We start from the raw sequence: 23,813 nt of genomic DNA, 5'->3' as shown, positions 1-23,813 counted from the left end.
GGTTAAGGGGGTTTCAGTAGTCCTTGAGGTGTTCCCAGGGAGGTTTCAGGGGAGGTTATGTGGTAAAATATGAAGCTATTGTTGAATGTTTGTGTGTGGAATCAGGAGGTTCTTATCTCCCTGTGCGGTTCCTGTGGGTCAGATTAGTTGACCTTCCTGTGGAGGATTACCGACGAGCTGCTTACAGGATTAAAGCTCCGCCCTCTCTGTGTCTCTGCAGGGTCTCAGAGGATCAGTGACAGTGAGTTCTCAGACTATGACTGTGAAGACGGAATCGGGGTGATATCAGGTGAACTCCATGTCCCATCATGCACTACAGCCCCTGCAGCTCAGATCTTGGTCTGACTGAGTCCTAAGAGCCAGACTCTTGGTCAGGGTTGATGGTTCAACTTCCTCCTCCTCTTCCCTTTGTGTCCAGATTACAGACAGAATGGGCGGGATTTTCACAGCTCCACCCTCTCAGTGCCAGAGCAAGTCATGTCGTCCAATCACTGCTCTCGATCAGATGTGGTCAGGATGAGGTCACGGTCGCCGAGCCAACCGCCTCCTCACAGGTAACCAGCTGAGGAGACTGAGCTTCCTGAAAGACCTCACATTCATTTTACACCACTTCATTCTTTCATCATCCCTCACCCTCTGACCCTCTGACCCTCTAAACTCTGACCCCCAGACCCCTACACCCTGACCTCTGACTCCTTGGTCCTTTGACTGCCTGACCCTTTGACTCCCTGATCACTGACCCCCAAACCCCTACGTCCTGACCTCTGACCCCTTAACCCTTTGACCTCTGTCTCCCTGATCTCTGACCCCAAACCCCTGACTCCCTGACCCTCTGACTTATGACCCCCATTCCCTACACTCTGACCTCTGACATCCTGACCTCTGACTCCTCAACCCTCTGACATCCGAGTCTTGATTACTGACCCCCTAACCACTACGCCTTGACCTCTGATCCATTACCAACTGATCTCTGACCCCTTAACCACTACACCCTGATCTTTGACCCTCAAACCCCTGTGCCCTGACCTCTGACTCCCTGACTCTCTGACTCCCTAACTCCTGACCCTCTATACACTGACCTCTGACTCCATGGCCCTTTGACTCTCTGACCCTCTGACCTCTGACTCCCTGATGTCTGACCCCCTAACCCCTGACCCTCTACATACTGACTTCTGACTACCAAACCTTTTACCTCTGGTTGCCAGCATTACCCCTCTGTACCCGTTGTACCGCGAAGATGCCGTGCGGCTGCTGCGAGGCTCCAAACTAAGCCGAGCATACTCTGACGCCAGCCAGTACAGCAGCCTAGAAAGGTAACTTTCAGTACCAGCTGTAGTCTTGGTTGTAGCACTGGTTGTACTGCTGGTTTTACTGGATGCAGAACAGGTCCTGGTCTTAGTACTGGTCCATCTTACTGTCTGTCTCTGAACATTCAGGAGACCAATGAGGAGAATGTCAGTTGCCACCTCTCTGGATTCCCATGACAGGTACTGCAGCTGTAGAAGGAACAACCACAGTAGTACTTTAAATAGTGTAGTTATAGCTGCAGTTGTTGCAGTAGTTGCAGTAGTTTTAGTAGTTGTTGATGCAGTAGTTGCAGTAGTTGTAGATGCAGTAGTTTTAGTAGTTTTAGTAGTTGTAGTTGCAGTAGCTGAAGTTGCAGTAGTTGCAGCAGTAGTTGCATCAGTAGTTGAAGTAGATATAGTAGTTTCAGTAGAAGTTGCAGTAGTTGTGGTAGTTGTGGTAGTTGCAGTAGTAGTTGTAGATGCAGTAGTTGTAGTAGTTGCAGTAGTTGTGGTAGTTGCAGTAGTTGTAGTAGATGCAGTAGTTGTAGTAGTTGCAGTAGTTGTAGATGCAGTAGTTGCAGTAATAGTTGTCATAATTATAGTTGCAGTAGTTGTAGTAGTTGCAGAGTTGCAGTAGCTGAAGCTGCAGTAGTTGTTGTTGTTGCAGTAGTTGTAGTTGCAGTAGTTTTAGTTGCAGTAGTTGCAGCACTAGCTGCAGTAGTAGTTGCAGGGGTTGTAGTTGCAGTAGTTGCAGTAGTAGTTGCAGTAGTTGTAGTAGTTGTAGTTGCAGAGTTGCAGTAGTAGTTGCAGTAGGTGCAGTAGTAGTTCCCAGTAGTAGTTGCAGCAGTAGTTGCAGTAGGTGCAGTGGTAGTTGCAGTAGTTGCAGCAGTCGCAGTAGTTGCAGTAGTAGTTGAAGTAGGTGCAGTAGTACTTGCATTAGTTGCAGTAGTAGTTGCATTAGTTGCAGTAGTAGTTGCAGGATAAAAGTTGTGTCTTGGTCATCATTGTGTTTCTCTGTGTGTCAGATATTTTAATGGTCCGACACAAACTGGACCAACGTGGACGAACCACGTGATGAATGGGAGCTGTGAGGACTACAGGTGAGCTTATGGGTAATGTAGTGTTAGCTAGAGGATGACAACGGCTGAAAGCAGTCGTAGTATTACTGAAAGAGATATACCTCCTGTCAGTGAGGGAGGGTTCTGAGTTTGAGGGGGCGTGGCCTGTGCAGGTGCAGGCGTGTCTGATGTGTTTCTGTTTTTCAGTCAGGACGTCATTCCCGATTTCCCCTATGAAGCGGACGCTTATGATGACGAACTGCTGAGGTAAAGGGACAGTTTGACTCAGGGATGGTAGACAGGTGTAGGTGTAGAGGACATTAGTCTTACTTACTCCCTTTCTCCCTTACCGCTTACTTCCTTTGCTCCCTCACTGAGGCCTCATGGGAAATGTAGTGCCAAATAAGTGACTTACTGTTTATCCACCTCGCAGCCGCTCCACAGGTACAACCGTCCTGGCAGTCGTCACGGTGACGTGACTAACTAACCCCTCCCGCAGGTGCAGCAGTGGTTGTCACGGCTACAACGGTTGACAGTTGTCATGGTGATGTGCAGGTTCAGCCGGGGGATGGACCGGCGGGATTACTACAGTCGCTCTCGCTCGGCTGACCAGCGAGCGATGGCCGACCGACCCGTCTACGCACGCTCCCACTCCACCGACAGAGCTGACTCCGCCCACTTTAGGTCCAGACGCTCCGCCCCCCCCTCACCTGCCCTGACCAGGTGATCCGACCCAGACCATTAGGAAAGCAGCTCTGCCTCCGCAGTGTTTGTTGAATGAAGCAGAGAAGCATGACGTCTGTTTGAACAATGGCCACACCCCTACTCTTTTAACCCCTCCCCCTCTGCGTCCTGATTGGCTCACAGTGTGTTATTTTCTTTCTACATGTGTTTAATATTCTATTTTATTTGTTTGGCAGCATGCTGGAGCTGATTGGCTGTTTGTTGGTTGACTATTTGTTTGCTAACATGTGCTAACATTAGCGACCATTAGTGAGTTTGTGTTTCCTTGGTTAATGAAGGAATGGCCTGCTTTACTCTGCCTCTGATTGGGTCACCCCGTCATTCTTACCATAACCCTAACCAATGTCAACCAACCTAACCAACAGAAGCAACAAGTACAAGCCAACCACAACAAGACTAGAGTGGGTCATTCCTTCACTATCCTAGCATGTGCAAATTCACCGCCATCAGTACTATAAGAGTTTTAGCCACTAGCTTTTGTTAGCTAACGTAGCATGCCTAGCTTAACGTTTGACCTTTGGCCTTGCAGGTGCTGCCTTGCCTCCCTCTGATCAGGTTGGTAGATTGAGTCCCTTGTTTTTGTTCCGACAGGGCGAACCCACGAGGCGGATCCGCCCAGACGAGTCCAACGGGAACACCAGTCTGCAGCCGCCGAGGACGCCAGCTGCCCATCATCCCGCCCAAAGGAGCACCGGAGAGAAGTACGTCTTTTAGTTACCTGTCAGGTGACGTGTCAGATCAACTGACTACCTGCCAGCAGCGTTCATGATGCTGATCATCTGGGGCCACAGTTACAGTACCTGGAACTACCTTTGGTCCTGGTATTAGTGGGGATGCCCCTTGATGCGAGTACAGCCCCAATGACAAGCCCCCCCCCAACCCTCGCAACATGTTTGGGTTTGGGTTTAGAAGGTTTGAGCTTGGTGGCCTGGGAGATGTAGCCCCTCCACGAGGTCCAAGGAAGTGTTCCAGGATCATCACAGGGTCTGAGTCTCTAGCCTCTGAGTCTGAGCACATTTGACATAAAAGTGTTTCTAGCTGTTCCAGGATCCATGAAGAGTCCTTGTCCAGGGGCCTTATTTATAAAACAGTGCGCAGGAAAGGTGACGTACGAACAAAGAGCTTAGTGCAGAAAGTGCTTACGCACAAAAATATCCTGATATCTTGTCCCACCCATAGGTGCCTATAAATGGCCACTGAAACGCATGAAATGGTAGTGGCATGTTTTTCCGGTGTGCCACATTGTGCAGCACAGCACCGGCACAGCTTGGTTCCTGTGGGTGCTTCTTAGCAACATCAGGCCCAATGCAGCGCAGAGATCCAGCAGCACTGGGCATGGCAGTCAGAACCAGCTCATAAGCCACTCATCATTGTTGGCCAGTAGGTCCTGCTGGTTCCTGAATATCCACTCCCTCCGAAATCTCCCATCCACCACATAAGCCATCGTGCATCTTTACACACTGTGATCCTGTTGTCCTGATGGTGGTCTTGGTCTTGGTCCTGGTTCGGGTGATTAGCAAGCTAATAAAAGTAGCATATGTCATTTTCCCTGGCTGAGTCCTCCAGCTGTCTCTGAGGGATCCCTCCAAGAACCTCCACCTTAATGTGGTGGGTTTTATTAGAATCTGCCCTCATATCAAACCATGTAAATGGTTAGCTGTTGCAGCAGGTCATGTGATCATCCTTCATCTCATTGGTTGTTTGTTTTCTTTCATCGGTCTGATCATCTTTTCTTTTTTTTTCCGTTTCTACTGTCCGTCAGTTTTGGCCACACTCACCACAGGACCACCGATTACAGCTGCAGCCCCTCCCACTCCGCATCAACAGGCCCCACCCCCTGTTCACAAACAAACCCCACCCCCTGTTCACAAACAAACCCCTCCCCCTGGCAATCATCAGCCACCTCCTCTTATACGAATCCAAGCCCCACCTCCTCCTGGAACCACTCAACCCCAGCCAGCACCTGCCCCTGCCCCGGCCCCTGCACAGGCTCCTGCCCCTGCACAGACTCCTGCCCCTGCACCAACTCCTGCCCCTGCACCAACTCCTGCCCCTGCACCAGCTCTTGCTCCTGCCCCTGCCCCTGCCCCGGTCCCTGCCCGGGCTCCTGCCCCTGCCCCTGTACCGACTCCTGCACAGACTCCTGCCCCTGCACTAGCTCTTGCCCCTGCCCCTGCCCCTGCCCCTGCCCCTGCTCCTGCCCCTGCACCGACTCCTGCCCCTGCTCCTGCACCAGCTCTTGCCCCTGCACCTGCCCCTGCCCCTTCTGTAGTCCAATCAGTGCCACCTCCTGGACCTGCTCTTCCCACTCCACCTGCCCCAACACCGACCCCTATACCCTCACCTGCCCCCTCACCTGTCCCGCCCCCACTGACTCCAGGTTTGTATATATCACAGGTTTGATGGGTGTAAACCAGTCTGTCCAGTTAGTCCACACCTGTAGATCCAGTGGAACCAGTAGAACTAATAGAACCAGTAGTCTGGTAGATCCATGTGTGGTAGATATTCTCAGTCATCATTCATTCATTCATTCATTCATTCTTGTGTTCATCTTTCCTTCATCACACCGACATCATCACATCCCACTGGTCCATGTCAGACCCAGACAGACGCTCAGCCACACCTGGAGGGACTAGAAAAGGCAAGTCCGATTCTCAGGTGGATCAGGTGATCCTGGTCAGGTGTTTTCAGACGGATCACCTGCACAGTTCAGAGTGTTAGTGTCATCTGACCAATCGTCTCTTTCTCTATCATGATGCAGAGGTCACATGGGAAGACCAGCAAACCAAAACAGCCAATGGTATGGCACCAACTGTTAGCCCCACCCACCCGCAGAGAGGTAGCCCCTCCCCCTGTAGTCATGTGACACCTTGGTTTGTGATGATGTGGTGATTAGAGGAAGGGATAAGCTTGGGTTTGGATTTCCTGTTTCCTTTTTGGTGTGCACTCGACTCTCCAGAAGTCCAGTCTTGATGATGCGTTCTGTGATGTCTGGGACCAGAAGATAATTGGCTGTGTTTCATGTTGTGATGCCACTTCTTTGTTTGAAAAACTTCCTGTGACATCAGAGACTAAAATATAACATCACTGATCAGTGGTCGTAATAACAAACAAACTCTCCTCTTGTGTCTCCGTAGGTGTAATGAAGGATCTGTCAAAGGTGAGCAATTGAAACACATTGACACATCACACAATACATGACATCACTGATGATGTCACACACCTGCTCACCTCTGTCCTCTGTCTGTGTCTCCAGATGAGGGACAGTCTGTCCTTTAAGTCATCAGACAGTGATGTCAGCGACGTGTCGGCCATGTCCAGCGACACTCGATCTGTCCCCAAGATCAGGTTAGACCGGTGACCAATCGCAGATTAAAATGTTTATGATGTCACACCTACACATGACACATGTTGGCATTAACATACTGTTATTTAAACACCATCTTATTAGCATATTCATCGCTGTTTAGCTAGTAATGTTATCCTGACACTGTTTCACCAGATCTCTGGGAACAGTTAACCTGGTGGGTAGCAAATTGTAGCTAAAGTTAGCTATTGTTAGCCTAACAGTATTTTACATTAGCATGATGTTTGTTACCTGCATTTTTCTTTAGGTTAGCATGCTCTTGTTTCTGTTAGCATGCTAGCATGTGTTGCTCTTCATTATTCTATCTCTTCCTGCATGTTTCTGTCTGCATGCTGCCATTCTTTCCTCCCATTCGCTGAGACAGTCAGGCGGAGGCTCTGGAGGGCCAATCAGTGGAGTCAGGGGCGGGGTCAGAGGGAACACAGGAAGCAGGGGGGGCAGCAGAGGGCGGAGCTACACTGCAGAAGTGTGAATCAATGGAGGAAGCAGAGGAGGAGCCTGAGCCTGCAAAGTAAGAGATCAACCAATGAGGCGCTCCAACTGGAGACAGCGACAGTAATGACGCCACCCACTTCCTGTGTTTGCTGCTGTGACCACACCCCCTAACCCCCAACCCCCCTTTACCTCCAGACCCCACCTCCACAACAGGTGACTGACAGGTGTGGTTGTTCCTCTCTTCTCCCGCAGGCCGGCACCCGGAGCTCCGCTCCAGAAGTCATCGAGCGTTGGTGGAGAGATTTGTTCGCTCGGGAGAAATGACGACGATGACGACGACAAGAAGCGGCGCTCAAGTTTCGGAGCAAAGATGATGGGAATGGTGGGACTGGGGAAGAAGAGTCAGAGCGCCTCCCAGCTCAACCCCGAGGGTCAGTCCCCGTTTAACCAGGGTCGATAGAGGTGCCCTGCAGGGATCAACGTCAGGCCCTGAAATCTTCACGTCTTCTTCTTCTCTCTCTGTCTGTCTCCAGAGGAAGAGAAGAAGAAGAAGGTGGTGAGACTTCCTGTCCAGAGGAGTGTAGAGACAGGATTGGCCATCGAGTTTAAATCTCGTTTCACCCGACAGCCAAGCCGTGACCCCGACGCTGAGGACCCTAAACCTGGAGCGTAAGAATCAGTACATACTGCTCCAACATGCCCCTCCCCCTGTTACACCCCCCCCCCTTCTAACATGCCCCTCCCATTTGAACATACCACGCCCCTTTTAATGTGCCACTCTCCCTTTTACCTTTCAGTCTGATATTTCCCGGAGTAAAGTTGGCGTCAGACAAACAGTTCACTGGCTTCCTGGAGGGATTAGGCCCCGCCCAGCTGGCTGGACGGCAGACTCTGGCCACGCCTCCTATGGGTAATGACCAATCAAATCTTTATTTACACTTTATATCATTTATATTTATCATTTATTTATAACAATACAAATAACAACTTTCACTTAAATTCAATTCAGTTCAATTTTATTTATAAAGCCCAATATCACAAATCACAATTTGCCTCACAGGGCTTTAGAGCATACGACATCCCTCTGTCCTTATGACCCTCACAGCTGATCAGGAAAAACTCCCCAAAAAAACCCTTTAACGGGGAAAAAAAAACGGTAGAAACCTCAGGAAGAGCAACTGAGGAGGGATCCCTCTTCCAGGACGGACAGACGTGCAATAGATGTCGTACAGAACAGATCAACATGATAAATTAACAGCAATCCATATGACACAATGAGACAGAGAGAGAGAGAGAGAGAGAGAGAGAGAGAGAGAGAGAGACAGAGACAGAGAGAGAGAGAGAGAGAGAGAGAGGGAGAGAGAGAGAGAGAGAAGGAGAGAGAGAGAGAGAGAGAGAGAGGGAGAGAGAGAGAGAGAGAAGGAGAGAGAGAGAGAGAGAAGGAGAGAGAGAGAGAGAGAGAAGGAGAGAAGGAGAGAGAGAAGGAGAGAGAGAGAGAGAGAGAGAGGGAGAGAGAGAGAGAGAGAAGGAGAGAGAGAGAGAGAGAGGGAGAGAGAGAGAGAGAGAAGGAGAGAGAGAGAGAGAGAGAGAGAGGGAGAGAGAGAGAGAGAGAAGGAGAGAGAGAGAGAGAGAGAAGGAGAGAGAGAGAGAGAGAGGGAGAGAGAGAGAGAGAGAGAAGGAGAGGGAGAGAGAGAGAGAGAGAAGGAGAGAGAGAGAGAGAGAGGGAGAGAGAGAGAGAGAGAAGGAGAGAGAGAGGGAGAGGGAGAGAGAGAGAGAGAGAAGGAGAGAGAGAGAGAGAGAGAGAGAGAGAGAGAGAGAAGGAGAGAGAGAGAGAGAGAGGGAGAGAGAGAGAGAGAAGGAGAGAGAGAGAGAGAGAGAGAGAGAGAGAGGGAGAGAGAGAGAGAAGGAGAGAGAGAGAGAGAGAGAGAGAGAGAGAGAGAGAGAGGGGGAGAGAGAGAGAGAGAAGGAGAGAGAGAGAGAGAGAGAGAGAGAGAGGGAGAGAGAGAGAGAGAAGGAGAGAGAGAGAGAGAGAGAGAGAGAGAGAGAGAAGGTGCCCGGTGTATTATAGGGGGTCCTCCAGCAGACTAGGCCTAAGTCAGCCTAACTAGGGGCTGGTACAGGGCAAGCCTGAGCCAGAGCTGTATTTATTTTACATGTATTTATATTTTAGTGTTTATATTTATATCTAACATTTATACATCACTGTTTACATTTATACATTTTTTTATATTTATACATGAGTGTTAATACCAAGGCTATATGTTTGTTATATTCATACATTAGTATTCATATATTAGTGTTTATATTTTTCCATCAGTGACAGTTTAAAGGAAAAAAAACTGTTATTATTTTTATTATTAATTAATAACACCATAAAACAGAGACTGTGTCAGAATCCGTGACATCATATGACAGTAACTCCTCTGATTGGCTGCTCGGTGGTTATCTAGGTGACATCCAGATCGGGATGGTGTACAGGAAGGAGCGTCTGGACGTGGAGGTGATCCGAGCTCGGGGACTTGTGGGTAAACAAGGCAACAAAAACACTCCAGGTAAAAATACAATTTATTTCACATTCATATAAAATAACTTCATGTTTGTATGAACTTTATTTATAAAAAAAAAGACATAAACAAGAAAACAGTATTCATGTTAGCTGAAGGCTAAATGAGCGTGTGTGTGTGTGTGTAGCTCCCTATGTGAAGGTGTACCTGATGGATAACGGGAAGTGTGTGTTGAAGAGAAGAACTCGTCTGGCCAGAAAAACACTCGACCCTCTTTATCAGCAGCAGCTGCAGTTTGAAGAAAACCCTGAAGGCAAAGTTCTGCAGGTCGGTCACATCTTATATTTATATTTATATAACTATATATGTCTGTGTATGTGTATGTCATATGTTTGTCTGTATATATGTATGTAGGTACGTAAGTACATACATATATAAACACATATATAAGCAAATATATCCTGTGTGTCTGCAGATCATCGTTTGGGGCGACTACGGTCGGATGGATCATAAATCTTTTATGGGAGCTGCTCAGATCTTATTGGACGATCTCGACCTGTCCAACATGGTGATTGGCTGGTTCAAACTGTTTCCTGCCACCTCATTGGTGGATGCCGCCTTGGCACCGCTGACCAACAAGGAGACTGAGGGCTCCAAGTCATAATGTCCGGGACCAACTGTATCGCCATAGCAACAGGTCAGGAGGGGGCAGGAGGGGGACACGCTGTCACCGGGCGGAGCCTTTAAAAAAATAAAATTAAAAAAAAGTTCCATAATCCTCCTCTGCCGCTGCATGCTGCATGATGACATCACAGCGATGACATAACAGCGTCACAATGATGTCACCGGGAGGAGGAAGGAGACTCCGCGCCCCCGACTCTGAAAAAGGGAAATGCCGCCGCCCCCCCCCCCAGATGAGGATGGGCCCACAGAGCAAAGGACGACAGGAGAGGCCATGCGATCTGCAGCTGCTGGCCAATCACAGCAGCTCCTCAGGAGTCCTGTGACTGTTAGTGGCATGTCCAGGAACCATAGACTGTCACCTGATCGTTTCCATGGAGACACAGAACATGGTTCTTTATGTTTTTGCATGGAACGACATTAGAACATAAAAAAAACATCAACTGTGAAAAAAAGTTATGGAACATGAAATAAAAAGATTCTCTCTGAAAATGTGTTCTGTAGGTCCGGCAATACCAGGTTCTCTAAGGTTCCACAGATTCTCCAAGGTTCTACAGGTTCTGCAAGGTTCTACAAGTTTTTATAAGGTTCTCCAGGTTGTCCAAGGTTCTATAGGTTCTCTAAGGCTCTCCAAGGTTCTACAGGTTCTTAAAGGTTCTATGGGTTCTCTAGTGTTCTACAGGTTCCTCAAGGTTCTACAGGTTATCTAAGGTCCTACAGGTTCTTCAAGGTTCTACAGGTTCTGTAAGTTTCTACAGGTTCTGTTAGGTCCTACAGGCTCTCTAATGTTCTACAGGTTCTCAAAAGTTCCACAGGTTCTCCAAGGTTCTACAGGTTCTCAAAAGTTCCACAGGTTCTCCAAGGTTCTACAGGTTTCCCAATGTTCTGTGGGTAGGTGTCAGTGACAAGGTTCAGGTTCTGCAGATATAACAAGGTTCTCCAGGTGTTGCTGACAAGATTCAGGTTTTGCAGACAAGACCAGGTTCTTTAAGGTTCTACAAGTTCCACTGACAAGTTTAAGGTTTGGCTGACAAAAAAGGTTCTCCAAGGGTCTCTAGGTGTCATTAACAAGATTCAGGTTCTGCAGACAAGACAAGGTTCTCTGAGGTTCTACAGGTATCACTGAATAGATCCAGGTTCTGCTGACAAGGCGATGTTCTTAAAGATTCTTTGGGTTCCACTGACAAGATTTAGGTTCTGTTGTCAAGACCAGGTTCTTTAAGACTCTACAGGTATCACTGATCAGATTTAGGTTCTGCAGACAAGTACAGGTTTTCTAACTCAGAACATGTTCTCATTTTTCTTTTTTTTGAAAAATATTCACCAGAAAAAAAAAAACATGACAAGAATAATAATTTATTTCATTTTTATGGCCCAATGTAATTTGTATTAAATAAATAAATATTAAATTATTAAAAATCTAAATTAATCCGACGGTAGTTCGCCCTCCGCTCCAGCAGGGTTCGCTGTTCGCTTGGCCACTTTGCTGTGGTCCAAGCGAAGTGTCGTCGACGCGGAACCCCGTGTGTGTGTGTGTGTGTGTGTGTGTGTGTGTGTGTGTGTGTGTGTGTGTGTGTGTGTGTGTGTTTACGTCTCCACCGCTGTCTCTCTGTCTTTGTCCGCAGACACGGATGAAGATGTGCGCCGTGCAGCTGCTGCGGGTGTCGGTCCATGAGCGGATCAGCGCCGCCGCTGAAGACTTCCTGCTGCGGCTGGAGAAAGCGAGAGAAGCGGCTGAGATCCCGGAGCTGAGAGCGCTGCTCACCGAGCGGTTAACGGCGGCTGCGGAGGAGATCGTCGGTCTGTTGGAGGAAACCGTGGCGGAGTACGAAGACAGAGTGGAGCGGTCAGAGCGGGAGATCTGCCGCCAGAGGAGGCTGCTGGATGCCGTGCTGAAGCCTGAAGTCCGGCTGCACCGAGCGGGTCAGTCCCGGAGAGACGCTTCCTTTCAAAATAAAAGTCCTCTTAAAGTTCTTCCTGTTGCTTCTCACAGTGACAACAAACTGTTGATCAACAGGAGTCGTTTAAAGAGGTTGTAGGCAGCAGTAGTCACCAGAGGACCCACGATACGATATTATCATGTCTGTGTGTATCTGTGTGTGTCTCCTGGCTCGTTATGACATGTAAAAGAGTGTTGTCGTGTCTCCTCAGATTCTCTGTGGACTCAGCACCACTCGACCTCTAGGCCTCCGCTCGATGCTGCAGACCTGATCCAGACCGGAGCCAAGCGCATCGGCAGCGACGCTTCCTGCCCATCCACGCCTCGTTCTGCTTCCCCCACCTACCATCCGCCCTGCTCGCCCAGCAGCTCGGACGTCCATAGCGACGGCATTCCAGAGGAAGACTGGACTGTACAGACTCAGACTCTGAGACCTGTGAGGAGAAAGAAGAGAGGCCGCCCGCCGCTCGCCGCGGTCAAAAACAAACGGAAGAGGTCCACCCCTGCTCAGAGTTTCAGCTGTCACGTGTGTGGACGCTCTCTGCAGGGAAAAGGCTTCCTGCTCAAACACGTCCTGCAGGTCTGCGCCAAGGACCCGGACTGCTGCTGTGGCTTCTGCGGTGAACGTTTGGACTCGGCCGCCGAGCTGACGGCGCACCTGCAGACACATCAGGAGAGGAGTAAAACCTGCTCCTTCTGTGGGAAGACCTTCCAGTCCATCCTGGCGCAGGAGCTGCATGTCCGTCTGCACACGGGCGAGAAACCGTACAGCTGCGACGTCTGCGGCAAGAAGTTCAGCCAGAAGGGCAACCTGAGCTCGCACATGCGCGTCCACGCCATTGAGAAACCCTTCAAATGTAAAGAATGCAGCCGTTGCTTCTGTCACATGACGTCTTTAGAGCGCCACATGCGGGAGCACAGCAGTGAGGAGGTGCACACCTGCAGCATCTGTGCCCAGGAGTTCAGCAAGCAGCGCAGCCTGCGGCGACACATGGCGATTCATCAGAAGGACACCGGCTGCAAACCAAAGAGATATCGCAGCTCGCCGCCGTCCTTCCTCTGCAAAGTGTGCGGTGACGCCTTCAACAAGAGGACCTTACTCGTGAGGCACGTGGAGGCTCACCTACAGGACCCGGAGTGCCGCTGTGGACTCTGTGGACACCAGTATGAGTCCGCCACCAGCCTCGCCGCCCACCTGCATTCCCACCGGGAGATCTGCAACACCTGCCACGTCTGCGGAAAGTGCTTCCCAGCGCAGGCGGCGCTCCTGATGCACATGCGGATCCACACGGGGGAGAAACCGTACTCCTGCAGCTTCTGCGGGAAGAGCTTTAACCAGAGTGGCAACCTGAAGACGCACCTGAAGATCCACACCGGTGAGAGGGCATTCTCCTGCAGCCTCTGCGGGAAGGGCTTCACGCAGAAACAGACGCTGGACACTCACGTCCGTTTCCACAACAAGGAGCGCCGCTTCCTGTGCCAGGTTTGTGGGAAGGGCTTCATGCAGGAGGTGGACCTGAAGAGACACATGCTGATCCACACCGGAGAGAAGCCGTATAGTTGCCGGGTCTGCGGCAAAAGCTTCCAGGCCAAACGCTCGCTCAACGGACACCTCAAGGTCCACGCTGCCGCAGCTGCTGTGGGCAAGGAGCCGGGGGCGGAGCTACATCATCTGACCTCAGGGCAGCAGAGGACAGACAGCTTCTACCACGGATTCATCCAACTGTAGACAGAGTACTGACCGCTAATAGGAAACATTCTGATGCGGTTCTCGGAACGTTTTAAACAACACGTCTGTTTCAGGTCACATGTTTAAACCATAGGGTTGCAGCAATATGCCGGTTTCAAGGTATAAAACAAGATGGTTAGTGGTTACTTCAGCTAGGGTTAGCATGTACATTTGATTATCTACAGTATAGCTTACATGTTAGCTAACCCGACACCGTTCCTTTCAGTCCCTGGCTCAACTGAGTCAGCAAGATTTAGCATCACATTTCAAAGCAGCTAGCTATGCTAACATGCAGAGACACAGCGGCCGCTAGACGTTAGTCTTAGCTGCTCTGCACCTTGCACCACATGCATCGGGTGGGAGCTAACATTATAGCTGCGCTGCTCGTTCAGCTGTTAAAGGGATAGTTAACCTTTTTGTCAGACGGCCTATAAGACGGGGAAGACGTCAACACCGTCAGTTGTCCATCTATGCTAACAGAGCTAGCAGTAGTTAATGATGCTAAAGTGGGTCTTTCTGGGGCAAAATAGATCCTCTTACTGAGTGGGGCTAGCTGGGAGGAGACTGGAGGGTGGCCGCAGTATCTTCACAGCAGTGTTGTTGGGTCGGGACGGCGTTATGAGCAGTAACAGCTGAACGAGTGGTGATGTAAAAGACGTTTTTAAACTTGTGTGCAGAGTCGACGCCTGAGCCTACACATGTGGCTCACGCTATGTCTGTGTTGCACCTCCAGAACAGTAGTCAGCAGTGGAGTTTCATGCTAATGTCTTTAGCACAAGCCTATGGCAATTAACATTGTATAAATTAGCCTAGTGGCTAGCAGACTTTTCCTCTTCTCATATGAGGCCAGGAACAACTAGCTGGTGACAGCTAACAGCTAACATTAAAGAACTGCTAACAGCTAATGGTAACTTGCTGCTGACAGCTAATGTCACCTACTGCCATCAGCTAACAGCTTATGTTAACTAGCTGCCAACAGCTAATGGTAAATAGCTGCTGACAGCTAAAAGCTGACATTAACTCACAACAACTAAAGTTTACTAGTTGGTAACAGCTAACAGCTAATGTTACTTAGCTACAAATGGATATTAACTGCTGACAGCTAACAGCTAACATCAACTTACTGCTAACAGCTAATGGTAACTAGCTGCTGACAGCTGACAACTAACATTAATTAACTGCTAACAGCTAAAGATGATTAGCTGGTAACAGCTAAGAGCTAATGTTCACTAACTGCTAAGAGCTTATGTCACCAACTGCCAACAGGCAACAGCTAATGTTAACTAGCTGCAAACAGCTAACGGCAACGACAATGTGTCCATAGCATCAAGTTACGTTACTGCAAACTACTTAAGAAAATCTGCGCTAGGGGCGTCGGTGGCTTAGTGGTAGAGCAGGCGCCCCATGTAAAAGGCTGTTGCCGTAGCGGCCCGGGTTCGAGTCCAGCCTGTGGCCCTTTGCTGCATGTCATCCCCTCCCTCTCTCCCCCTTCACACTTAACTGTCCTATCAATTAAAGGCAAAATGCCCAAAAAAATATCTTAAAGAAAAAAGAAAATCTGCGCTAGCTGCTAGGCTAATTTATAGAACGTAAAATGCCACAGATGTGTGCTAATAAAGTTGGCGTGTTATATTTGTTCGGAAAATGTGTTTAGTATAAGACAGTTGTTTTGCCAGTGAACCTTGTGAGCTGTAATGGAGCTGAATTTTGTAACCTTACCTTTCTTAAATGTTGCTTCATATGAGGAAAACTCCGCTAGCTGCTAGGCTAAAATAGGCTAAAAGTTTAATGTGTGTTTTTAATCAATTAAACTTTACAGCACTTCACAGAAACCTCCACTGCCGAGTAACTGCAGAGTGACACAGACACAACGTTGACCACATGTGTAGGCTAATAATGCCAATAATGTTAATAACAATAATGCTAATAATAATATTAATAATGATAATAATAATAATAATAATAATAATAATAATAACATTAGTGTAGCCGCATGTACTGTTGCTGCCCTACCGGTCGACCTGACTCTGTGTTACCTGTGTAAACAGGTAAAATATTAGCATGCTAATGTTAGCGCTGTCAACTGGGCAAACACTGGTTTATATTTATCCCACTAATAAACAGCTAATTCACTTTGTTTTTTTATCTCCTCTCTGTTTTCTCCTTATCTTGGTCTTATACTTAAGGAAACCCTTAAGGTGAGATTTTCCTGAAAGTCCAGGAAAGTTTTATTAAAATAAAGTCTTCTCCTTCAGGTTCCCTTAAAATGTTTATTACATTTTTTCAGAAGTTTTATTTTATTGACATTTTTCTAACATTTAATTAACATTTCCCAACATTTTGTGTGTGTGTGTGGTACTTCATGTACTCCATTCATTCATTCATCTTCTAACCGCTTCATCCTCTTGAGGGTCGCAGGGTTCACCTATCACAGGACTGACACATAGAGACAGACAACCATTCACACTCACATTCACACCTACGGACAATTTAGAGTCATCAATTAACCTGCATGTCTTTGGACTGTGGGAGGAAGCTGGAGCACCTGGAGGAAACCCACGCTGACACAGGGAGAACATGTAAACTCCACACAGAAGGGCTCCCACGCCCGGGATTGAACCGGCAACCCTCTTGCTGTGAGGTGACAGTGCTAACCACCACACCACCGTGCCGCCCTACTTCATGTACTTTGATTGTTATTTGACACTGTTGTCAAGCACTTTGGGTACCTTTGGGTTTTGTAAAGGGCTATAGAAATAAATGTTGATTGACTGACATATGAACATTTCTTCTGACATTTTATCAACATATTTTTCGACATTTCATGAACATTTTTTGGACAAGTTTTGAATTTTTCCCCGACATTTTATTAACATTTTTCTAACCATTTATTAACATTTCTACCGTCATTTTATTATTTTTTTCCTGACATTTTCTGTGGCGTCCTCAGCCTGCAGTGTGTCCTCCGGTCCAGCAGGCGGCAGCTTCCTCAGCCTCCCTCGTTGTGACCCCGGTCACCCGGATATGTTCCGTCTTGTTTTCCTTCCTGCTGCCCGGTGGACGGAGCTCAATACTGGGATGTCTCTGACAGAAGTCCCGCCGCGCTGCGGGCTCCGGGTTCTGACGGTGTCGGTGTCGGAGCAGCTCACCCAGGTCGGGGAGGAGGTGCTGGAGGTGCTGGAGAAGCGGAGCGGCCGCTCCGGCGGAGGCTCCCCGCGCCTGCTGCAGCTGCTGCGGCTGCTCCTCACCGAGCGGCTGGCGGCGGCGACCGAGCGGATCGTTGGGCTGCTGGAGCGGGAGGTGGAGGAGTACCGGCGGCAGGTGGAGCGGCAGAGCCGGCTGCTGGAGGCGGTGCTGAACCCGGTGGTCCGACTGACCCGGACAGGTGAGTGTGACACCGCCATGACGGAGACACGTCACACAGCTGACTGTTGCTAGGTAACCAGAGGTCTCATACAGGTGATCAGAGGTATCGATCAGAGAGGACCTGTGATCGGCACCACGGTAACCTGAAGAAGCTTCTGGGATGAGAGGTGAAACGTCTTCATCAAACACAAGCAGGGCCGGTTGCCTCTGATCCAGGACTCCTGAGGACCTGTTGAGATTCTTCAGTGTATAAAACATGTTTGTGCTGCTCAGTAAAAACACACACAGCTCCTGACCTGCCTCAAACAGCTTGTTTGAATTTCCTGCCTTTATTTTCGTGACTTTATGACATCACAGTGTAACATTATTAGCGCACACAGTGCCCCACTGCCTCTGGAGACTGGGGATCACAGCCTGTAAGTGTGCTTTATGAGTTGTGACTTTGTTGTGTAAAAACAAACTAGGAAGCTGCTACAGAGTGTTGAAGTGTGGAGTAGATGGCTGTAGGAGCTAACACCCAGTGCTTAGCTGTAGGCCTCGGCTAACCGGCTGTGCGGCGTCCAGTGAGTCACACTGCTAGTCTCAGTCAGATGAATTTAAGGACCGAGTTGTGGAGAGTCTAACAGAAGCATGTCCATATTGACAAAAGTTTCAACATGTCTATGAGTGATGCTCGAGCTAAGCAGCTAACTGCAGCTAGCTCGAGCGATTATCTGACAGGCAGCAAACAGACCTGCGTTTATTTGTCAACATGTGGCAGTTTGATTGTGAATCAGCTTTTATCAAACGTTTCATGGAAAATGTACAACGTGTTTTATCACTTGGAGCTCTGTCACATGGAGGCCGTTCACTGTATCCTTACTAAACATTGTAGTTGGTATGTTTGGTCTGCTGAGAACAACAACCCTGTTTAACATTTTAGATGTTGGCTGTTTTCATTTGGTGCGATATCAGTTTAAGATACTTTTTTTTTTTGCTGTTGACTCTTGTTTGCATGATTGACGTCTGAAGAAACGAGACATTTTGGCAATTTAACAGTTTATTCATTGAACAAACAGGAGCCTCAGTAGCGTGTGGAGGAACCATACACAGCCACAACAGCCTGGCACCTCCTCCTCATGCTGGTCACCAGCCTGGTCACACACTGCTGTTGGATGCATCCCATTCTTCAACCAGCATGTGTCACGTGGTTGTGTTGGTAACTTTGGCACGAACAGCACGCCCAAGCTGATCCCACAAGTGTTCAATAGGGTTGAGGTCAGGACTGCTGGCAGGCCATTCCATCCTCTCCACTCCCAAAGTCTGGAGGTAGTCTCTGATAAACTCCACTCTGTGGGGGCGAGCGTTGTCATCTTGGAGGATACAGTTTGGTCCCAGACTGTGGAGATATGGGATTGTCACTGGTTGCAGGATTTCATCTCGATATCTCTGCAATGAGGTCGCCTCCAATGATGACAAGCTTTGTTTTTCCAGTGAGGGAGACGCCGCCCCACACCATCACACTGCCTCCACCAAAAGATGTTACTCTATCGGTGCAGCAGTCAGTAAAGTGTTCTCTGTGTCTTCTCCACACTTTGACCCTACGATCCAACTGCTGCAGACAGAATCTGGACTCATTGCTCAACATAACGTTCCTCCACATGTTCAGGTTCCAGAAGCTCAAAACAAGAGTCAACAGCAAAAAAAAAAGCTGTTTGGCATTGGCAGAGAAGATTTGGCAAATTTTTCATGGGCTCATCCCACAAATGCATGCTCCTTACAAATGTGGCACCATTTAAAAGGGAAATAAACAGGCTTTCCAACGGTATAAGATTTATTGAGAAGAAGCTTCGTTACAACAAAGAAATAATCTACCAAACACTAATTGTTACAGCTGAAATATAAGACGGCTACAAAATAAAAACTTACCACTGAGGAGAAACGTCCAGCTCCAGTGTTTGTTTCGAAGCTGTTTCGCAGTCTATTGGCTCGTGTTTCTTCACTTATATTGAAAATGACGACGGCTGAGACTGAGCGAGCTGACTAATCAGAGCAGACTGGGCTGCTGGGGAGGCGGGACATCAGCCCAAACACAGCGTTTCAGACAGAGGTGCTGCAGCAGTGAGCAGTGTAAGACATATAATGTGTGTGTTGAACATTAAAGCACATACATCTGTTCCATTAGACCCCAATATTACATATTTATATCAATATGACCCTGAAAAAAGCGCAATAGGTCTCCTTGAAAGTCCATGTTAAGGCTTTCTTACAAACAGATCTTCAGGTCCCTTAAAATTTTCACTTAACTATTTAAGGTTTTCTCCTAATCTTTGTCTTATACTTAAGGAATCCTTTCCCACAATCTATGAAATCTTTTTGGACATTTTAGCAACATTTTTTTTTTTACATTTTTTAACAGTTTTCCTGACATTTTATTAACATTTATTTCTGAAATTACAACTATATTTCTTGAACATTTTCTTCACATTTTTTCTGACATTTTATTTAATTTTTCTTTTTAATTTTAACAATATTTTCAGACATTTAACAATCTCTTTTTCTTCTAGATGGCATCAGGACGTCTGGAGCCCCTAAGAACCACCGCCTGCCATCTGAGGTCGACCCTGCCCGCCTCCCCATGACCCTGGCCAGCTCCGCCTCCTCAGATGTCTCAGCAGCTGACAGCGACGATGACTGGAGTGGCGGCGATGACTCGTCCTCTCTTAAAGACACAAACAGGACAATGGGAGGACGGCTGAGGCATCAAGGGGCCGCAGCAGCGGCAGCAACTCACTACTGCATCATCTGTGGAAAAAGTTTCCGCCACAAAGGGAACCTGGTGAAACACGCAGAGACGCACTCAGACGGGCCGCGGTGTGGCGTCTGCGGAGAAGAAGTCAAGTCCTCAGACAGTTTGGTCCAACATCTCAGATCTCACAGAGAAACCGGCAGCGGTGGTGGGGGGACATGTGAGATCTGCAGGAAGACGTTTCAGAACATGGACACGCATATGAGGAGTCACACAGGAGTCAAACCGTACCGCTGCGACGTCTGCGGCAAGAGCTTCCCCCGACCCGGAGCACTGCGGCGCCACAAGAAGATTCACAGCCGGAGGACGGATGCCATCTGTCCCATCTGTGGACTGACCTTCAGCCAACAGCAGCCGCTCCAGGATCACCTGAAGACCCACGAAGACGACAGAGACCAGAGCGAGGGCGAGGACGCTCAGCCGGAGACGCCTGGAGCGAAGACTGACAGACATGGATGGAGGTCATCATCGCTGTGCTGCAGAGTCTGCGGTGACTCCTTCCACAGCCGCGGCTTCCTGCGGAAACATGCTGAGACGCACTGCAGGGATGCTCGGAGCATCTGCGGCGTCTGCGGACAGACGCTGGACTCACCAGACGCCCTGCTGACTCACCTGCGGTCTCACAGAGAGACCAGTGGGACCTGCGGCGTCTGCAGCAAGACGTTCCAGAACATGGAAACGCACATGCGCAGCCACACAGGAAACAAACCGTACCACTGCAGCGTCTGCAACAAGCGCTTCCCCCGAGCCGGAGCACTGCGGCGCCACAAGAGGATCCACAGTGGTGAGCAGCCACACATCTGCCCGCACTGCGGGAAGACATTCATCGAGAGCAGTGCCTTAAAGACTCACATCAGGAGCCACATCGATGAGGACACCGAGCCACTGGCGGATGCTCCAAGTCTAAAGTCTGAGACGGAGAAGAGTCCGAGCTCAGAGGAGAACGCCAAGGTGGCGACTTACAGCTGTAAGGTCTGTGGTGAGTCCTTTCAGAGTAAAGGAAGTTTGAGGAAACATGCCAAGAGTCACTCAGCAGAGTCCACCTGCGGCATCTGCGGTGAGGCTTTACCGCCGACAGAGACACTGACAGACCACCTGCTGACTCACAGGGATGCTGGGAACATCTGTCACATCTGCGGTAAGACCTACCAGAACATCGAAACGCACATGCGCAGTCACACCGGCATCAAACCCTACCGCTGTGCCATCTGTGGGAAGTCCTTCCCGCGGCCCGGCGCCCTGAGGCGCCACAAGCGGATCCACAGCGGGGAGCGCCCATATATCTGTGAGTTCTGTGGGAAGACGTTCATTGATAACGGCGCCCTGACAACGCACATCAGGAACCACACCGGGAACAAACCAACCACCCGCGTCTCCTGCGAGACCTGCGGGAAGAGCCTGGCATCTGTCCACGTCCTGGAGGTCCACAAGAGGATCCACACGGGCGAGAAGCCGTTCCAGTGCCGTGTCTGCGGGAAGGCCTTCAGGCAGGTGGGCGGACTCAACGCCCACACGCTGACGCACACCGGCGAAAAGCCTTTCAGCTGCGGCCTCTGCAACAAGAGCTTCAGCACCAAAGGTTACCTGGAGACGCATGTGCGCTTCCACAGGAAGGAGCGCACGTTCAGCTGCCATCTGTGCTGGAAGGCCTTCGTCACCAAGAATGACCTGAAGAAACACCTGCTGACGCACAGTGGCGAGAAGCCGTACGCCTGTTGCGTCTGTGGAAAGAGCTACCAGGAGAAACGCTCCCGAGACGTCCACATGAAGGTTCACCTGGATGCACACGACCTCGGCAAAGAGCCAATCAGGAGGCAGGACGCTCTGCAGCCGGACTTCATCCAGCTCTAAGCCTCAGACCACAGACTGGACTGATTTATAACCCAGTACAAACACTGCTGTGAGGCCCACTGCTCTATGAACTGCTCTATGAACTGATCTGACGTTTATCAATCAATTAATCTACTGATTGTTTCAGCTGTTTGTTGTTTTTATAAACATGCTTACTGGTGACGTGGAGGAAGTTCAGGAGAAATAAATCTGCCTCTTTCAAAATAAGATTCCTTCCAAAGCTACATTTTCTTTAAAAATGTTTTCTTAAAAAATTAAAACAATTGGAAAAAAACCCAAAAACATATATATATATATATATATATGTATATATACAGTACAGGCCAAAAGTTTGGACACACCTTCTCATTCAATGCATTTTCTTTATTTTCATGACTATTTACATTGTAGATTCTCACTGAAGGCATCAAAACTATGAATGAACACATGTGGAGTTATGTACTTAACAAAAAAAGGTGAAATAACTGAAAACATGTTTTATATTCTAGTTTCTTCAAAATAGCCACCCTTTGCTCTGATTACTGCTTTGCACACTCTTGGCATTCTCTCCATGAGCTTCAAGAGGTAGTCACCTGAAATGGTTTTCCAACAGTCTTGAAGGAGTTCCCAGAGGTGTTTAGCACTTGTTGGCCCCTTTGCCTTCACTCTGCGGTCCAGCTCACCCCAAACCATCTGGATTGGGTTCAGGTCCGGTGACTGTGGAGGCCAGGTCATCTGCCGCAGCACTCCATCACTCTCCTTCTTGGTCAAATAGCCCTTACACAGCCTGGAGGTGTGTTTGGGGTCATTGTCCTGTTGAAAAATAAATGATCGTCCAACTAAACGCAAACCGGATGGGATGGCATGTCGCTGCAGGATGCTGTGGTAGCCATGCTGGTTCAGTGTGCCTTCAATTTTGAATAAATCCCCAACAGTGTCACCAGCAAAACACCCCCACACCATCACACCTCCTCCTCCATGCTTCACAGTGGGAACCAGGCATGTGGAATCCATCCGTTCACCTTTTCTGCGTCTCACAAAGACACGGCGGTTGGAACCAAAGATCTCAAATTTGGACTCATCAGACCAAAGCACAGATTTCCACTGGTCTAATGTCCATTCCTTGTGTTTCTTGGCCCAAACAAATCTCTTCTGCTTGTTGCCTCTCCTTAGCAGTGGTTTCCTAGCAGCTATTTGACCATGAAGGCCTGATTGGTGCAGTCTCCTCTTAACAGTTGTTCTAGAGATGGGTCTGCTGCTAGAACTCTGTGTGGCATTCATCTGGTCTCTGATCTGAGCTGCTGTTAACTTGCCATTTCTGAGGCTGGTGACTCGGATGAACTTATCCTCAGAAGCAGAGGTGACTCTTGGTCTTCCTTTCCTGGGTCGGTCCTCATGTGTGCCAGTTTGGTTGTAGCGCTTGATGGTTTTTGCGACTCCACTTGGGGACACATTTAAAGTTTTTGCAATTTTCCGGACTGACTGACCTTCATTATAACATCACAGAGTTGTTGACCAATTCATTGTGTTTTTTAGGCAATGTCACGCGGCACGGAACAAGCACAGAAAATAAAGAAACCAGCTGAAGGAGCAAACAGAAGAACTTATGGAAAAACTGAACAAAGAGAGAAAAAAGATGGAAAAATACAAAAAGAGGTGCCAACGTTTGAAGAAGCGTTCTGATTCACCACGGTCAAAGGTGAATGAGCTAACAGCAAATTGCCCTGTTAACCCCCAAATCAGGAAGACATTGCTCTACCACTGATTCAGGATATCAGTAATAAATACCAGCAAGCCACCAAGGAAAGGGAAAGACAACTGATTGCAAAAGTGACAACAGGGAGAATCATAAAAAGATACAGGTTGCAGAGATTTGCTAGTGAGACCCTTGGATTTTCAAGTAAGCATTGGAAACACAACAAGAGTCTTCATTTTGAAGGGAAGAAGATCAATAGGTTCACTGACGAATTCAAGAACAGAGTAAAGGCATTCTATCTAAGAGATGACGTCAGTAGGATCACCACAGGAACCAAACAAACACTCACAAGGAATAAACTCAAGATGCAGAAAAGGTTCCTGGTGGATA

General features: G+C 48.6%; 3 protein-coding genes and 1 long non-coding RNA gene across 24 annotated transcripts in view; 3 read left to right on the top strand and 1 right to left on the bottom strand.

Moving 5' to 3' along the window:
• Positions 1-10,567, top strand: part of LOC117264002 (regulating synaptic membrane exocytosis protein 2-like) — a 28,556-nt gene extending 17,989 nt beyond the window's left edge. For 4 of the 21 annotated variants that reach the window (XM_078175770.1, XM_078175769.1, XM_078175768.1 and 1 more), the window contains 12 exons: positions 221-289; positions 419-554; positions 2,900-3,067; positions 3,680-3,789; positions 6,226-6,248; positions 6,345-6,436; positions 7,143-7,321; positions 7,424-7,559; positions 7,688-7,800; positions 9,341-9,442; positions 9,582-9,721; positions 9,870-10,567. In XM_078175770.1, coding sequence (XP_078031896.1) covers positions 221-289; positions 419-554; positions 2,900-3,067; positions 3,680-3,789; positions 6,226-6,248; positions 6,345-6,436; positions 7,143-7,321; positions 7,424-7,559; positions 7,688-7,800; positions 9,341-9,442; positions 9,582-9,721; positions 9,870-10,058 — 1,457 coding nt within the window. In that variant the 3' untranslated portion in view covers positions 10,059-10,567. Of the gene's footprint in view, positions 1-220; positions 290-418; positions 555-1,205; positions 1,314-1,436; positions 1,488-2,311; positions 2,387-2,551; positions 2,612-2,899; positions 3,068-3,679; positions 3,790-4,850; positions 5,469-5,687; positions 5,730-5,849; positions 5,928-6,225; positions 6,249-6,344; positions 6,437-6,819; positions 6,967-7,142; positions 7,322-7,423; positions 7,560-7,687; positions 7,801-9,340; positions 9,443-9,581; positions 9,722-9,869 lie in introns of all 21 variants that reach the window. The other 17 variants (XM_078175749.1, XM_078175750.1, XM_078175752.1 and 14 more) reach the window with 12 other exon arrangements.
• On the bottom strand, positions 8,040-11,797 carry LOC144467366 (uncharacterized). Its single transcript, XR_013493609.1, has 3 exons — positions 11,667-11,797; positions 9,602-9,701; positions 8,040-9,408 (listed from the first exon to the last, which is right to left on the bottom strand). It is a non-coding gene; the product is annotated as an uncharacterized LOC144467366 (long non-coding RNA).
• LOC117264009 (uncharacterized) lies at positions 11,103-16,519 on the top strand. The gene is made up of 2 exons (XM_033637798.2): positions 11,103-11,998; positions 12,227-16,519. Exons 1-2 carry the CDS (start codon positions 11,707-11,709, stop codon positions 13,741-13,743), a joined length of 1,809 nt encoding a protein of 602 aa, XP_033493689.2. The 5' UTR covers positions 11,103-11,706; the 3' UTR covers positions 13,744-16,519.
• A 198-nt stretch (positions 16,520-16,717) lies between these two features.
• Positions 16,718-21,955, top strand: LOC117264005 (uncharacterized). The gene is made up of 2 exons (XM_033637794.2): positions 16,718-17,128; positions 19,656-21,955. Exons 1-2 carry the CDS (start codon positions 16,768-16,770, stop codon positions 21,746-21,748), a joined length of 2,454 nt encoding a protein of 817 aa, XP_033493685.2. The 5' UTR covers positions 16,718-16,767; the 3' UTR covers positions 21,749-21,955.
• The last annotated feature ends 1,858 nt before the right edge of the window (positions 21,956-23,813 follow it).

Source organism: Epinephelus lanceolatus, chromosome 16, assembly GCF_041903045.1.
Source record: "Epinephelus lanceolatus isolate andai-2023 chromosome 16, ASM4190304v1, whole genome shotgun sequence".
Classification (NCBI taxonomy): Eukaryota; Metazoa; Chordata; class Actinopteri; order Perciformes; family Serranidae; genus Epinephelus; species Epinephelus lanceolatus.
This window is presented reverse-complemented; position numbering and strand designations above follow the sequence as displayed.

Coding starts and splice junctions, on each gene's coding strand:
- LOC117264009 (XM_033637798.2), top strand. CDS start 11,707: ATGAAGATGTGCGCCGTGCAGCTGCTGCGGGTGTCGGTCCATGAGCGG. Junction 11,999..12,226: donor AGTCCGGCTGCACCGAGCGG/GTCAGTCCCGGA, acceptor GTGTCTCCTCAG/ATTCTCTGTGGACTCAGCAC.
- LOC117264005 (XM_033637794.2), top strand. CDS start 16,768: ATGTTCCGTCTTGTTTTCCTTCCTGCTGCCCGGTGGACGGAGCTCAAT. Junction 17,129..19,655: donor GGTCCGACTGACCCGGACAG/GTGAGTGTGACA, acceptor TTTTTCTTCTAG/ATGGCATCAGGACGTCTGGA.